General features: G+C 35.3%; 1 protein-coding gene across 1 annotated transcript; it reads left to right on the top strand.

Moving 5' to 3' along the window:
- Nucleotides 1-653: 653 nt before the first annotated feature.
- LOC120263688 lies at nucleotides 654-17,147 on the top strand. The gene is made up of 8 exons (XM_039271650.1): nucleotides 654-757; nucleotides 8,841-8,900; nucleotides 10,349-10,497; nucleotides 12,425-12,494; nucleotides 13,311-13,534; nucleotides 14,942-15,055; nucleotides 16,870-16,908; nucleotides 17,082-17,147. The coding sequence occupies exons 3-8, from the start codon at nucleotides 10,396-10,398 to the stop codon at nucleotides 17,145-17,147; spliced, it is 615 nt and encodes a 204-aa protein (XP_039127584.1). The 5' UTR covers nucleotides 654-757; nucleotides 8,841-8,900; nucleotides 10,349-10,395.
- The last annotated feature ends 328 nt before the right edge of the window (nucleotides 17,148-17,475 follow it).

Raw genomic sequence — 17,475 nt, 5'->3', positions numbered from 1 at the left:
TGTTGGTGGCAATGGTAACTGTACAACGAAACTTGTTAGCATTCATTAGCTCATAACTAGATTCAACCAGATTCCCTATCTATATATTTCAATTATTTCCAAAAATTCATCTATCCAAAACATGGCTATGATATATTTTTTTAAAAATGAATAACATATTTGTGAAGTAGAATTAAAAAAGACGGCTAGGGCAAAATTGTTAATTTATACCGTTAATAGAATTTTCTAACATGAGAAAACACACATCCTAAAAATGAAAAAAAAACTCTATCAGATTTCGCAAATATGTAAAAGAGTTTTTTTTCTTTTTAATTTTAAAACAAGGACTAATTCACAACCAGATTTAGTGAGCTTATATGGCACAAATATATTAAAATAAAGGAATTGTTAAAATAAAAAAAAACTTTGATTTTGCAAAATAAGTACAAATAAACATGAAAATTTTTCATTGAATTGATGATTTTAACCTGCCAAATAAAGAAGACATAACATTGTTAACTGTTTTTTTCCTAATTTAGTTTTGGCTAAAGAAGAAGAAAGAAACACAAAAAAATCTATTTCCTTATTTTGCAAAACTGGGGGTGTTAATTAAAAAATTACATGACTATGCAGTCTTTTTCAAGCATAAGAACTGAGGAGCTGCGGATTCTTTCTCATTTCCCCATTTTTCAGGCGGAAAAACACACTTTATCTCCGGGTTCTTAGGATCGAGAATCACGCCTTGACAGTGGTGAAGGTTCTGGTAGCCGCGCGATGGGTGAGGGCACGCTCTCTTCACTCCAATCTCTTCTTAATTGCTTGTTTTCTAGGTTTGATTCTTTCTATTTTATTATAAATGTGTTCAAGTGATGAACCCCTAATTTTTTGAGCTGGGAGGGATTTGAACTCTCAACTTTTGGCTTGGAAGGAGAATGAAATATCAAGATGGTGGTTTTAGATTTGATTTTGAGTTCAATCAATGGATTTATCAAGGTTTTTTAGTTGTGGGAAACCACCTAGGGTGCCATCATACACTCGGAGTGATCTTTGTATTTTTTTATTTTCTGTGGATGATTTTGATAAGACATTGAGTGTTTTTCAATTACCCTTGGAATAAAAGGGTATGCAATGGCCGAGCAGTTAAGCCATTTGATTGTTATACAAGAGGCGGAACCCACCCAATGAGGCGTAAATAGGACTAGGGTATGTGTGCGGTGGCTTGTCTGCATTATAATAATAATAATAATAATAATAATAATAATAATAATAATAATAATAATAAAGGTATAATAATCTTGAACCTTGCCAAAGAGAAAAGGAGATTAGAGGGATCTTTAGGGTGTGCTTGAGTCATGGGGAAAAAAGAAAAGAAATGGGTAGAGGAGATCTATCATGTGTTTTGTTGGGTGGAGACCATGAAGGATTTTTCTTTTGAGTGTTTTTGAATTACGGTAAAGAAAGATAAAGAAAAGAAAAGTGAGTTTTTTTTTTTTTTTATGTGTTCGGTTGGATGGAGAGTGAAGAAATAATCTGAATTTGAACAAAAATAGAATGAAGAAAGAGGGAAAAAATATGCCTCTTTCATATGTTTGGCGCTTTACATAAAAGGGCTATTTATAAGGAAAATTATAGCCCACATTTTTTATATATGTGACCATTATAGCTCATATCTTTGACATATGTGGTAGAAGGTTTGACATACATCTCATATCTTTCATATATATGAGTATCACAGTACATATTTTTGATATATGTACTAGAAAGTTGAACATATGTTAACTAATATCAGATGTCACATTTTTGACCTATGTGTTAGAATTTTGACATATATTTTCAGACTGAAGGTGTTAAAGAATTTTTCAGTTTGAGTTTGTAAACCAAATTCTGAAATTGATGAGGTGAATGTGATTTGGTGAAAATATTTGTAACTTGACACTATGAAGAAATAGGAACAAGTTGAGCAGTGCCTTGAAGTACATGATGCCGCACTACTTGACAATCAATCTCAATGTGTTTGGTGTGCTCGTGGAAGACATCCTTATGAGCAATCTTCGTAACATTTTGATTATCACAATGAAGAGGAATTGCGGAGGAGAAGGTAAAACCCTTATCTTGAAGTAACCACCATAACCAAATCAGCTCAAATGATGTGTCAGCAAGAGCGTGATATCTTGCTTTTGTACTAGAGCGAGAAACAATTATTTGTTTCTTGCCACGAAAGAAATAATTGTTAGTAGTGGAATAACGGTTACTTAGGTCTCTAACCCAATCAACGTCAAAGTATGCTCTTATGGTGTGTTTGATATGATGGAAAGTGAGATTTTCCATGGAATTTTACAAGGTGGAATCGCTTTCCACATTTGGTATGTTTTTTTAGGGGAAAGTTGGACCCCATGGGATTATTTTTCCTTAGTTTGATGGAGTCGCTTTCCACTGAGCATGGGTAGGAATCTATTTTCCTAAGTGAGAGGGAAAGTTGCAAAAATAAATTTTGTTTAAAATGCCCTCACTCTTTTCCTTCTTTTTTTTTTCTCTCTTTTTTCTTTTTCTTCTAGAATCTTTTTTTGCGGTCAACTGTGGTGATTAGCTGGTGGTGTTTTCGCATCTGGGCATCATTGTTCCACTCTTAATCGACCATAAGTTATAAGCCTCTCCGCTAATTCTTTAATATGATTATTAAAATAAAGTATTTGTGTTGTATATTTACAACTCTGTAATCAACCTCTCTTAATAATTTCAAATGCTAAGTTTGTTTGATTGTTTAGAACATTGATTGAGTAATTCCAGTTATTAGAAAGCCATGCAATCATGTCCACATTACACATATTTACTAGTTACTTCATAAGTATTTGGACTTATGCAACACAATATCAAATCTTCATAATCAAAAGTTAATAAGAAATACCAAACATGAATAAATAGATGTTTCATATTTGGGAGTTGAGAGAGTTAAATACCACTTTATGTAGCATGGTTAAATATTAACTTTCCATGGATTAACTAAGTACCAGTTGAAGGGTAAATTGAAAATTTAGTAAAATAATTTCAAGAAAGTGCTTAATTGCCAAGCATTAGAATGTGGCTTTCTATGGATTTTAATTAATATTTTTCTTTACGTACTAAACATTGTAATGCTACTTTCCCATGATATTGACTCTAAGGAATCACTTTTTCATCAATCACTCTGTAATATTTTTTATGGGAAAGTATCAAACACTGCTTTAACTCTAGCAAAGAGGAGCTATAGAAGTGAAGACCATAAAATAAAGTATCTTTGATATATTGAGGAATGCAAAGAAGAGAGCATTAGAGAGAAGTGAGTGATACATGGTGTAATCATAAATTGGCTAACAATATGAACAACATTTGCAATATTTGGGCGAGAGAATGAGATAGGTTAGATTGCCAACTAGTTGGTGATGAAGAGTATTGCTATTGAGAAAAGTCCCATTAGTAGTTGAAAGATAAACATTGGGTTCTAGTGAAGTGTTAACTGTCTAAAAATTAGTGATACCAAGACAAGAAATAAGATCAATAGTATATTTTGCTAGAGACAGATAATAACCAGATTGATTAGATATAACTTCAAGAACTATCACATGATGTGTTTGGGGAAAGAAGGATGGGGGATGGTAACATATGTCAAAGATGTGAGCTGTGATGCTAACATATGTCAAAGTTTCTGACATATATGTCAAAGATGTGAGTTGTGATGCTCACATATGTCAAAGATGCGAGCTATAATGCTCTGATATATAAAAAATGTGGGTTGTGATTTCCCATATAAATAGCCCTTTTAGGTAAAGCTCAAAGCATATAATAGAAGAGGTAGATATTTTTTAATCACAGTATCAAGGTTGGCAAGGAAACTTGATGAAGAAGAGAGTTGCAAATGGACTCAAGCTCATCTCTGAGAGTCATTAACAAATGCCATGCGTTGACGATCAAGAAGATTAGCATAGATGGGGGCTGCATGAGTGTTAGGCTATATAGGATCTTTTAAGTGCCATTTGATCCAAAAGCTTTCGCAATTCAGACACATAATTATGGCTAGTTTGGCTAAGTTATTGTTACATGCGATGAATACGTCTATATATTTGAAATTGATTGACATCATCAGAGATAGAATAATGATTTTATAAGAAATCCCATACCACTTAAGCAGTATCAAAGCAGCGAAAGTCGAGCTTGATTACTTTGGCACATGTATTGCGAAACCATGCGAGAAATTGAGGATTCATGCCATCCCAAGATACTATGTCACACACTCGAATGCCTCACTGACATCACATGTGGCACTTGATCACTCCTTTTAGATCAAGTCATGCTTCCCTCACTTACCGTGGCTTATTTGTCTTAGCTAAGTGGCTTTGATCACCCAATATACGGAATACGGAATTTGGAGAAGTGAGAACTTGAAGAAAAACTCTCTATTAAGAAACTCTTCTTACCCTCTTCTTCTATGCCCCTCAAGACAAGCCCTTAAGAGGTATTTATATGGCTCCACCTCCTTGATGGATGATGGGGATCGATTTGATCCAAATGGCTACAAATGACTCTCTAGAGTATTCCACACAACTCTATACAACTCTACAAAAATATCTAAGTCTCTCCCATGTCCTAGATTTTTCTTTTCTTTTCGAGGCTCATGGAGAGTACTCTAGATTACCCTACACTTCTCTACACACTTCATAGTTTACATGATATTTTATATTACAACACTTAAAATTTTTCTAACTATGGAAGGGAACCTGCCTTCTTTTTGGTCATGGTGGAGTTTCCCGATCTTTGGCGCGCCATACTCGGCGCGTGTCGTGCTGGGCATGACAATCTCCCCCATCTATCATGGTGACTCCCTTATCGCTTCTTCAAGTGAGGCTTCTCTGACTCGGTCCACTTGCCTTAGTTGAAGCTTGGTCCTCCATCCTTCACAAGGGTCATGGCCGAGATCTTTTTCTCCTTAAGTGTTGCTTCCTTCTTCAAAGGCACCATTTGCAATATGCCTTATAATATCCATATGGTGTCGGTGAATGGAATGGGCACGACCTTGGCCTGATCAAAGAAATCCATGCCAAGCACCATGGGGTATTCATCTATAGCCACAATGGAGAAGTCTAAGGCATCACACTAAGCTCCTAAGCTCACCTTAATACCTCACGCTACATTAAAGATTGGTGTTGGCTCCGAATTTACCTCCTTGAAGAAGCCATGCTTTTTTTTCTAAGGGATGCCTAGGCTTCTTGCTTCCTTCTCATCTAGAAAACTGTTTGTGGCACCGGGATCAATCAAGGCATTCATTCCTTGGCCTCCTACTTTGGCTTCCACAAACATACGCCCCTTACTCCCCATCCTTGGCTTCTCCATTTTTGCCTTGAGTGCGTTAATGATTTGCATCAAGCCAATCTTCAATTCTTGACGTGGCTCTTCTTCCTCATCATCTTGCCTTTCCATTTCTTTGGGCACTTTTTTGCCTTATGGGGACCATCACAAAAGCACTTTCATTGTGGCTTCTTACCCTCATCCTTGGGCTCATTAGGTGCCTTGGAGTTCTACTTGCCCTTCCCAAATTTGTGCTCTTTGCTAGCATGATGGTTGTCTCCCCTACCATTGCCATTGCCACTCTTTTCCTTGTGTAGCTTCGGCCTTTCATCCCTTTGGAATTTTATGAGCAATTCGGCGATGGCAATTGTGGTGGCAAGATCATGAGCTCCACGGCGATGGATGCCCATCCTTGCAACCCATCCACGAAAACAAAGAGTGCCTTTTTGTCAGGGAAGTTTGGTATCTCCAAGAGCACTTCGGTGAACTCTTTCACATAATCTTGGATGCTTCCCTTGTGTTGGAGATGCCGAAGTCTTCCTCACGCCGCATCTTCGGCATTGCTCGGGTAGAATTGGTGCTTGAGTTCTCTTTTGAAGACGGCCCAAGTGTTGATCTTCCAAGTCCCCCTCTCAATGCCACACTTCATCTTCTTCACCACACCATGACAGTGTTATCAAGGTAGAGTGTGGCCATCTTCACCTTCTTGGCATCTTCCCCAATGCCAAGGGCCTTGAAGTATTGCTTTAGGCTTTAAATGAAGTTGTCTAGCTCCTTTGCATTTCTAGAACCACCATATGATCTAGGTTTAGGAGCATCAACTCTTGGGGTAGTGTGACTTACCACATTGCTTGCCCTTTGAGCGACAGCCTTCTTGCAAAGTGCTAGCTCTTCGTTAGTCTCCTTGAGCTCCGCTAAGGCCTTTGCTAGCTTGTCATCGAGACCGATGGTCATACTAATCAAGGTCTTCTCCAAGGTCTTGACATGGCCTCGACATTCCACGGCCACCAGGTTAAGAGCGCTTTGATCTCCCCATGAAGCTCTTATTGCCCACACTCGAGCTCCTCGATGTGTTGTCGGCATTCTCATGCAATCTCTACCGTGGCAAGCCTAGCATTCAAATTGGCCATAGCATCCTTCTTGGCCATCTTCTCCTTCCTAGTATGGATGACCTCGCTTTGTGATGCCATTCTTGTGCAAGGTTAACCTGGCTCTGATACCACTTGTCATGCACTCGGACATCTCACCGATGTCGCGTGCGGCACTTGATCACTCCTCTTGGATCAAGTCAGTCAGGCTTTCCTCGCTTACCATGGCTTATTTGGCTTAGCTAAGTGGTTTTGATCACCCAATATACAAAATATGGAATTTGGAGAAGTGAGAACTTGAAGAAAAGCTCTCTATTAAGAAAAAAATTCTTCTTACAAACTCTTCTTCCATGCCCCTCAAAACAAGCCCTTAAGGGGTATTTATATGACTCCACCTCCTCAATGGGCAGTGGGGATCGATTCAATCCAACAGCTACAAATGACTCTAGAGTATTCCACACAACTCTATACAACTCTACAAAAATATCTAAGTCTCTCCCATGTCCTAGAGTTTTCTTTTCGAGGCTCATGGAGAGTACTCTAGATTACCCTACACTTTTATACACACTTCATAGTTTATATGATATTTTATATTACAACACTTAGAATTTTTCTAACTATGGAAGGGAACCTTCTTCCTTTCGGCCATGGCATGGTTTCCTGGTCCATTGCATGTCGTACTTGGTGTGTGTCGCGCTGGGCGTGACAACTAGACGCTTTGTGAATGCCGCTTTGTGCTTATCTTTCTCGCCTTAATCTAAGTGTACCTGTATTGATTGATAGAGGGAATTGTTTCATGTGTTTGGTTGGTGCAAAATTATAATTAGTTTATTTGTAACTTGGCTTCCTAAAGGAGAAACTAGCATGTAGTAAAAGGGTGTGTATGAGTAATTACGAGTTGTATATTGGTTAATTTAGTAAATATGGATTTGAATATATTAGTCTAGGTCTTTCTTATTAGTCCAACTAAGATGCACTTGGTTTGCATCTAACACTACATCTTTCGACTTGCCTCAATTTTTGGGCATGTAAAATAGCATGATTATACATGCAAATCACTTTTTTGATAACATTAGTGGTGTCCCTCAACTCCTTTTTAGATTATTGAAGTTAGCACATTAGAAAAACACTAAGCCTCAATTTCCCAAATTTGCAAAGAGCTTGAGCTTAGGCTTGTTCCTTGGTGAAACTTTAGGCTTTAGACCCACTTGATGGAATTATTGTAAGAAGGTTTGTCATAACATATCCAACTTGCTTTGAGATTAGTTAAATATATGATAAGTGTATAATTAGATTAAGGTTAATAAATTATAGTATATCCTTTTATGCCCTAATCTTAAAGCACTCTAAGCATGGTATGATGAATCTCCTCATAATATTTCCTATGAGTGGACCCCACTCTAAGTCAACTTGGTCAACCTTGATTTTTCTCACTTTTTCATTTCAACCATGATTTGTTGTACTTTCTCCCTTCTCTTTAGAAGCATGTAAGCTCCCATCCTTGCTCTTTATTTTAACCTAAAGCCATGCTTCCTCTCACCATGCCAAGCTTGCTTCCCCCCTCCAACAACCATGCCATCATCTTGATTTTTGAACTTCAAAAGAAATATGGTAGCCAAAAACTTCATTTATTTTGGGGCTACCATCTTTAGCAATTGATGAGGACTTGAAGCTTTTCACTTGCATGTTTTGGGAATCAAAAGAGGTTTCAAGTGGTGATGTGCTATGCTTCTTCTAAGCAAGTCTTTTTAAACTTTTAAGCCTTAGAGTCCTTCTTGCTTCCTTCAACTCTAGGTTGCTAGATGATGGCATGTTTTATAGCTTTAAGTTGTGGTTCTAATATGTCAATTTTTCTTCCTTGATTGTAGTCGTGAGATGCTATGTATTATTTGATAGCATGTGTTATTTGTCAAGTTGTCTAATGGCCTAGATTTGAGGATGCCCACAAGGTGTTTGTTGAAATGCCTTTTCCCTTGAAAACTTAATTTTTGGCTATTGTGTGGCTAAGTGATCTTGTGGTTAGATTTGTGGTTTGAAGCTTAACATTTGTGCTTATGTTTAGTGATTGTTACTTTGTTATACCCTTCGCTTGGGTGCATGAGTTGTGGCTTTGTGTAAATGCAATGGTTGGTTACAAGCCTTGTAGATGTTATAATTTTCTTTCTTAGCTTGCCAAGTCTTGTTTTTCTTAATCTTTTTGTTAAACCTTAGATGCATATACCTATATGTATATATAAGAATGTCGTATTTCTTCACTTCAATGACTATATGTCCTTGCCTTGCATTCACTAGAAAACCTTGTCTTGGTGTTTAGTGTAATCTAGTGTTTGGAGTTACATGAAGCTATGCATGAGTTGATCATTACGGTTTTGGTCCTTCTTTGACTTTCATGGCTACATCTAGTATTTTTGGAATTCTATTACAATTAGATTTGGGTTTTGCCTTTTTTTTAAGGGTATGCCAAGAAGGTTTGATCTCGTCTCCGAGTGGGAGTTAGGGTTTGAAGACCTCCAGGTAAATAATCCACATATAAATTATGGATTATTTTTATTGTTGAAATTCAGCTACTTATTTATTTATTTATTTATCCATTTTTTTTTATATTGAAACAATTGGCTTAGTTTCTATATAAACGTGGGATCATGCAATTTGATTATATGCTAAGTTATCGTATCTTTGCCCAAATGAGAATTTTGGAAGAGTTTGATATTATAAATTTTGTTATATTATGCTATTTTGGTTTGATAACTTAGCAAGATTTTGTTGACAAGTATTGACAATCTAGTTCTTGGAAAATACTGCTTTTGACATTTATGGCAAAATTTATTTCGTTATAAGTATTTGTAGACTCCAAATAACTATGTACTAACCCGATCAATGGGGGTTAACATTGACCATGTCGACATGGGTTTTATGAATTGAGACTATTGTTTCGTGTTAGGCCGTCAGTGAAACAATAATGGTATCTGACTCGGGCACCGAGGTAAAATAAATGGATTTTGATAATTTTGACTCGAGTGCCGCCTAGGTAAAACAATTGGCCTTAGTAAGCTTGGGAGACATAATTATGGGAAAAGTGTTACCTTCAAAATTTGTATATTCTGTCAAATTATTTTGTTCTGGAGAATTGATTTGATAATTACTTTCTGAAATTGATTCATATGAAATCTGTATGTTTTGAAGAACTATTATTAAGCTATGTTTCTGTAAAGCATTCTGGATGCAAAACTTGTTCTTGGTAATATTTATTACTCTGAGATTTGGTTCATGTGATTTGTGTTCTACTTTTACATATATATGTACAAGTTTTGTGTAGTTGATATCGAATTGGAATTTTGAACTCTACATGATCCCCAAATATTTTAGTGGATTGCTTAATGGGTTGTCAAGCTCATAAAGTTGTACTTAATTGTTTTTAGATCAGGAGAAAGTTCTGTGGTGTAATTTAGGGGACCATCAAATATCTTTTCCCATGTGGTGGAGTTGTAAATTCTTTTTTTTTTTTTGTAGCCCTTGAATTATGTATTTATACTTTGTTGTATGTAATTTGTGGTTTTGTGGGATCATATTTTTGCTATGAGTCAAGTTTTAAAGCCTTGTGTACTTGTGGGGTTTTTGCCTTGTGGGTGCGCCACCGTTTGTCCACCACGAGCTAGGTTCGGGGCGTGGTAAGTGGATGCTTTTGCAATTTTTTTACCATTACGGGTAGGTGTGAGGTTGAGTTTTGACTTCCTATAGTTAAAGCCTACGAAAACACGATGATCTTCCATGCTTATTTCGTGATTGCATATAATTTGAAATTCCCAAAATAGGATTTCTACTTACTATTGCTTGTATCAATTCCTAAATCTTGGCAGTGTTTTGCTTGTTTCAATTTATTAAAGAATGCTAATGCCAGAGCAATCGCTTTTTTTTTCTTCATTCTTTGTTGTTTATTAGTTTGCGATTCGTCCTTGTTGCAGGACTCTGGATTTCTTACGGTATCATTTAACTCTATGCTACTGCATGAATGACCATGGCTTCCAATGGTGGCCTACCTTTCAAAGTTGGACAACAAGCTGAGTTGATAACGTTTGAAGAGGGGTTTCGCGGTGCATGGTTCCGCTGTAAGGTGCATTTGGAACATATGAATTTCTATAGTTGCATGTTATCCTCTATCTTTCTGTTGGCATGTTATCAACTTATTTTTGTGATATGTGCATGCTACATTTCATTGAGGTATATCTATATTTTTTCTCTGATTACTAGCAATTTATCAATGAATTCTATGTTACTTTTACACATACATTCATTTACCTTTATTTTCCATGATGGACTGGAAAATGGACTCTCATCTTACTAGTATAATATGTTGGCTCCTTGCTACCTTGAGACATGCAAGAAGTACTTACTCTACCCAATTCTACAGTTTGTTTACAGACCTTTTGTAATTTTAGGTTGAATAGTGTTTTTTTTACTGTTATATCTTTTAGAAAATTTGTATACTCTTTAGACACTGGTCCATAATGCAGAGCCCTTTAAATTGATATCATGGGAATGCAAGGAAGTTGAGAGATTAATTATGCATAATTTGTAATTTAATAAATAAAAAGAGTTTAATCTAAAGCTAATGGGATTTCTGTTAAGGCTTGTATGTTATTTTTGTTCTATAGCATAGCATTGAGAAACTCAAATTCTCCGTTATGTGGTGTGCATTTTATGAAGGCTCGCCACACAGTCACAAGTTTGGGATTTGACAATAATTTGGCAAGCTGAGAACATTTACAATTTGGGATAATTTCATGATATTTGTGATTATTAGTTTATTATTATTTTTTTTATGTATTTTTAGATCATAAGATAGATTGAAAAATTAGTATATCATTTCACACTTTTCAAAAAGACTAATGAGTTATAAGTTGAATAAAATGAATGTTTATGGAATAAAAATTTTTACAAGTTATGTAAATTGATTTGTGATGACCATGTAAGCTCGAAATGTTTGAATTTTGTGCCTTTGCATCTAAACATAATGTGATCATTTTTATACTGGAAGGAGAAGCAAATGCATTACAAGTAGGGTTTCAGAATTCAAAATTGTTCTTAATAGTTATTTTCTTTTAATATAACTATCCTGCTATAAATTCGTAGGCTAGAGTTAGTTCTTACTATTTATGATGTTGTAGTTTGTTCTACTTTGCAACTAATGAGGAAATCAAGATGACTTTTATATATAGGCAATGTTTGATTGGGGAATAACTTGAGATACGTTCTTACTATTTATGATGTTGTAATTTGTTCTACTTCATAACTCATGAGAAAATCAAGGTGACTTTTATATATTGGTGGTGTTTGATTAGGGAATAACTTGGGATAAATATCCTCAGTTATTCCAACCTCTTAAATCAAACAGGAACTTTGGAATAAGTGGAATATGAGTAACACTTTCTATATTAATTTATTAAAATTTAATTAATTACATTAATATTACAAAGCATTAACTATTAATAAATGCCAATCATCAATTAGAAAGTATAATTTAATTACAAAGTATTTATTTGGATTGATATTATTTTAGTCGAAGTAAGGTCAACCTGGATCAAAGTTTTCCCTCCAAAGCAAATTCAAACTTTTAACCCCTGATTGCCATTATCCCAACTTATTCCAACCTCAACCAAAGACATTGTGACTGGAGAGATTGGAATAAGCTGAGATAAACTTGCTTGTCCCAACTTATTTTTCAACCAAACTTCACCATAGGATTTTGTAAACATGAGCTGTCTGAAGGTTTAGTTTTTTTACCCTGTTAGGAGTGGCATGCTTTTGTCTTTAATTGTAAGAAGGCATCTATTTTATCATAACACACCTTTGAATCATCTAGCTGACAATGATTAATGAAAAGATTGCATGTCTTTAATTACTTGGTATAAAATTACAATGTTCAGTTTTCAAATGATTTTACTTTCTCCCAAAAACAAATAGTGTTCCTTTTCTATGGTTGAGATAGCTCTTGAATTTACAATTTCTTGTGCGAATTATTTTCTTTTGCTTCTTTTCAGATACATGACATTAGATTCCAAGGTGATCAGACTGAATGTTTGTTGGAATTCTTTGACTTTCCAGATGAGGGTGAGTTATTCTCATGAAAGTTGTACTCTTGACTTAGATCTACATAGAGGAAGGGTTTTCAGCTCAATAGTGTGCAATAACCTTTTGAGATTAAGCAATTAACAACACAAGACTATGTAGCAATATCATAGGTATAAGTTTTTATCAAGGTAACTAATAGTCCCTCATCGGTTAAGTTAGTAATTATGTATATGAATATATAAGTTTAGGTCTCTCATCCTAACAGCTTAAACTTGTAGGTTAAATCAAATTCAGATATTATGTTTGGTTTGTAATTAACATGGTATTAGAGCTTGGTTAATTGCTTTACATGCAAAATTTTGTCTAAAATCAACTAGCATATATTAATTGAGTGTATTAGAGTAACTATTAGTTCTAAATTAGTTAAGTTAGTATATATATATATATATATATGTCCATCCATCCTAGTAGCTTATGCCTTTGGGTTGAATCGAATCTAGACAACATGTTTGGTTTGTATGAGTTTTGATATATAGTTGCAAACAATTTCATATTTTATGTGACTCTTAAAAGTCTGGCAATGTTCCTGTGTATAGTTTTTAGCGATTGCCTATGATTTGGGAGACACATCTATGTTCATGTTTCCTGTTTCAAATGTACCACTCAATGAGTCAGTAGTCCTGATTTTTCTGTACATGCATGACAAAGGCTGCATGATGCAACCAATGGTTTGGCAAGTATCTATGCTGAAACTGTGTAGAATTTTAATTTACTGTTAACAAGTGTAAAAGAACTGAATCCATATCTTAATATTTTCAGAAATAACTTGGACTAAATTGTACCAAGATTTTCCAGATGGGTATATTGATGCTCAAAGAGAGAGTAGAACGATGCTTATGTTGCGGCCATCCTTTCCTCCATTCTATCACCAAAGTCAACTGCCTGGCTCTTTTCCTGAATCTGATGTGGTAGCAATTGTCCATGACACTTGGAAGGTGGGTGATTTGGTTGATTGGTCGTTTGATGGTTGTTACTGGTCTGGAGCAATAACTGATGTACTTGAGCATGGTAAAGTCAAGGTAAATGTGCCCTTCAGTTTAATCTTGCCACTGCTGATAATACTAAATATGGTTTCTTTACGATTTTAGAAAGATTTTATTATTCTCAGCTTTTCTTGTTATGCTTTGAGACTATTGGTTGCCATCAGTGTTTTCTAATGTCAAGAAAAAAAGAAAAAAAAAGAAAGAAAAATCAATCTTCCAAATGCTAAAATATATTGTTGTGCTGTAAAATCTGTGGCATATGCATCTAAACTGAGTTTATGTTATGCATCAGAGTGCTTGTTTTGGTGGGCAGGGTCATAATATATTATCAGAAAAATACCACTTCCTCAAGTCCTTGATAGGTGACATCCATTTTTGGTGAATTATGGCTCATCATGTGTGACAAAGAAATGGATGTAGCAGAGTCTTATGAGCAACAATCATGGGGAAAAAGGCTACTATTATGTTATCTTTTAAGTGGTATCTTATAAGAAACGAAGAGGACTTGAGAAGACTTCCAAGCCAAAAAAGCTATCAAGATGCTTGCCATATTATGAATTTAGGATGCCTTAATATGCTTTTGAGTGTGTGTGTGTGTTTTGGCCATTAATTTGGGATTTTGTTTTACAACAACAAATAGAGCCTCAGTAATGAGATTATATTACGATTGATATTGGAAGTTGTTTTGGTAAAACTAGTGCTCAGCCTTTTTGTTATTTGTAGATCAGTTGAAACTTGAATGATTTATTTAGGTTCATGATTTTGATTTTGGCCAATTTTCAAATATTAGAAATTATTGTATAGCATTTTCCCTATTCATAAATATTTTGAATTATTTTTTTTATTTCTAAATCTGTCTGATTCAAATAACAGGTGACCTCTCTTAAAAAGGTTCTTATTAATGTCAGTGGGGTTCATGCTTATGCCCTGCCCTAATGATTCACCTACCCTCCAACACTGCTTTCAGCTCCTTTGTTCTTTCTTTTTGCATGTTCCTGCTCACCTCTCACCAAGAGCATGACCTCTGATGTGATATTGGGTTGATTCAGCTTCAATCAAGGTTAGGCAGAAGTTAAATCGAGATGAATTTGAATTAGTTATAGCTAGATCCAATATTTTTATGTCTTATAGTGTCCTTTTTTTTTTGTTCAAAGCCGTATCCAAACTGAAATGGTTGTATGTTGAACTATGATTTAGGCAAAAGGAAAGAGTCACAGGAATTTGCCCAGTTGTAGAGAGATGCTCCATATAATACCCTTCATTGTTGATTCAAAGAGAAAGGATCAGATATCTTTGAATCTGAACAAGAAAAATATCTTATTTGTGTAATCTGTGTCATTAAATTCTCATCTCTTATGAGGAGCAGTTATTTCAACATAACTTGACATATTTATTGTTTAAGAAAGCCATCTTGTATTTGACAATATTTTGGTGGATTTACAGGTGAAGTTACATGAGCCACCTGCCGGAGAAGGAAAATCATACGATGCTTTTGTCAAGGACTTAAGGCCATCTTTGAGATGGTTTCCTGAACAAGGCTGGACAGAACCGATAACAGTAAGCTCCTTCATTGACTTTTTTGTTTCATTTTTAAATCACTTGCGATATTGATTATGTTCTTTGGCTTTCTGTTTTAGTGCTATAAGTTTTGTTCACACATGCAATGGCACCATAGATTTATTTAGAAAAGTAATTCCCTGTCTCTCTCTGTTCTTATTGCATATTTAATATTTATGTATTTAAGTAATGCCGAAACGACCATTCATCAAATTAAACTACATTGCTATGCACTGGTGTCATCATTGGTTCAACAAATTTGAGGATTATTGGATTAAAAGCTTGATCCAGTGTTGAGCACCGCAAGAAATGAATTGTCTTGGATTTTTCCTGTGGTTAAAGTCTAAAGCTCATTCTTGCTATTTAATATTAATTGCATGCCTATAGGTTTCAAAGCATTGTAAGAACCATGTTCAATCTGTCATTAGCCAGGTTCTTATTCAAACATGACTAGAAATTGGTGAGCATATCGATTGAGCAGGACTGACTTGGTACAAGGTCAGCAGTAACCTACTAACCATTGTACAATGTCACACAGTTTATGATAAAATATCTGACAGATGTAAACTATAAGAATCAATGAAACATTGAAACATTTAAAACCGAGGGTACTGCCTGTGTGCTGATCTAGATAATTTCAGAGCAATTTTTATGCCATATCCTCTAACTTGATGGATGAGTTAAACACTTGAGTTAATGTTGGTGTGAACTTAATATACTTTTGTATTATTACGTGTTTGTTTGAGGACCCTCACAAACTTTAATGTTTAAAATTAACTCAAAATACAAAATCCAGGCCTCTCCTGAGAGCATCTTTTTGTTGCTATTGGGATCATTTGACTAGATTTTTTTTTTGTGTTGTGTTACCTGAAAATCCATTTCTGCCATCTCAATCTGTCTAGCTTGATTTTGTTAATCAAGCATGCCACAAGATGAGCTTATGAGTTATGAGTGAGATCGGTGTGGAGGAATGGGCATAGCCAACTTTCTAATCCAAGAAAGTTGATTCTTTGAAGATTAGAATTGGTTTATGTAATATTGATTATAAAAATTTTACGCCAAATCTAATTCTCAATCTGCCATCCATTTAAACCATCCTGCTAGAAAAGATTATGAGGTATTGGATTCTTTTGAGCTGCAATGAAGATCCCAAATACATTTTATCTAAACGTGAATACTTAAGAGGGTTGTTGCCTACAGGCATGCTTCAATACACATTGAAATTAGCTTGTGTGCAATATGTCAATGTATCTTACAAATGTGAAGTGAACAGTATCTGTTTCAAAATTGACCACTTAATTATATATCATTTTATCTTAGTTGGTATTCATTGGGAATGAAAAATTGCTCAAGTGGACTGCAACACATTGTTATCTTGGATCTTCCATTGTGTGCCTTTTCTTCTGGAAGGATGAAGTCAATTCCTTTTTTTTTTTCTAGAAAGAGCAAAGATTGCAATAGATGTAGAAGCCGACATCAGTTTGATTCTGATTTTATGTGGGCTTGGCAGATAGCGAGCCCTATACCAGTTTATTTATTCTTTTTTTGGCTTATAGAATCACTTATCTATTAAGGATGGTAAACTGATCTATGCTTTGAGAAGTTCATTCATCATTTTAAAGAAATAAAGGATGTCTTTATTTATAAGTAGAGAATATTATTTATTGAAGAGTTGAACTGAGTCTTCCGGCTGCCAAAAGATAGTTTCTTGCAACAACATTTGTAGCAAAATTATTATAGAAATGGCATTTTCTGTGTTTTAACGTCTTTAATTTGAGATTGTCTCTATGTTGGCATTGGATTTGAAAAGCTAGGAACATTGCGCTCGGTGGTTCGATCATTTAGTAGAAGAGGTAAGGTTAGAGAAATCATCCATTTCTCAACTAGTATTATGTATGCTTTATCTTAGCTTCCAATAATACATACTCCATAATCTGAAGTAAAAACAGTGCCCTGCGACATCTATAAATTTGAAGACATCAATGATCCATGTCTACTTTTCTGTCCTTTCCCCTTATGTTACCAGTTTCCTGATATGCTCGTTTGCGCTCAGCATGAATCAGTAGCTGCAATGTATGCAGAAGTCTGGTAATGAGAAGAGAATTTGTGCGCGGAAGAAACCATGCCATCTAACGAAGAATATGATCCACCCAACACATCATCACCTCTAAAAGATCGATTCAACCTTTCTGCAATGTTGATTGGACGTGCCGAGTACCATCTGCTGAGGGATGCAGGATACAATCCAGGTCATCTATTTTTAAAACTGGAAGAACTCGCCATACCGAGTTAAGATGGATCAAGTTTCTGCAGTTTGGATACAGATGGCCTGACGAAGAAATGAAGCCTTCATGGACATTTCGGAGATAAGAGATACTCGGAAGTAATATCTTCAAAACACTGGAGCAATACACATGTGC

This window comes from Dioscorea cayenensis, chromosome 6 (assembly GCF_009730915.1).
Source record: "Dioscorea cayenensis subsp. rotundata cultivar TDr96_F1 chromosome 6, TDr96_F1_v2_PseudoChromosome.rev07_lg8_w22 25.fasta, whole genome shotgun sequence".
In the NCBI taxonomy this organism is placed as follows: domain Eukaryota; kingdom Viridiplantae; phylum Streptophyta; class Magnoliopsida; order Dioscoreales; family Dioscoreaceae; genus Dioscorea; species Dioscorea cayenensis.
Note: the sequence above shows the minus strand (reverse complement) of the source record. Positions and strands in the feature narration are given on the sequence as shown.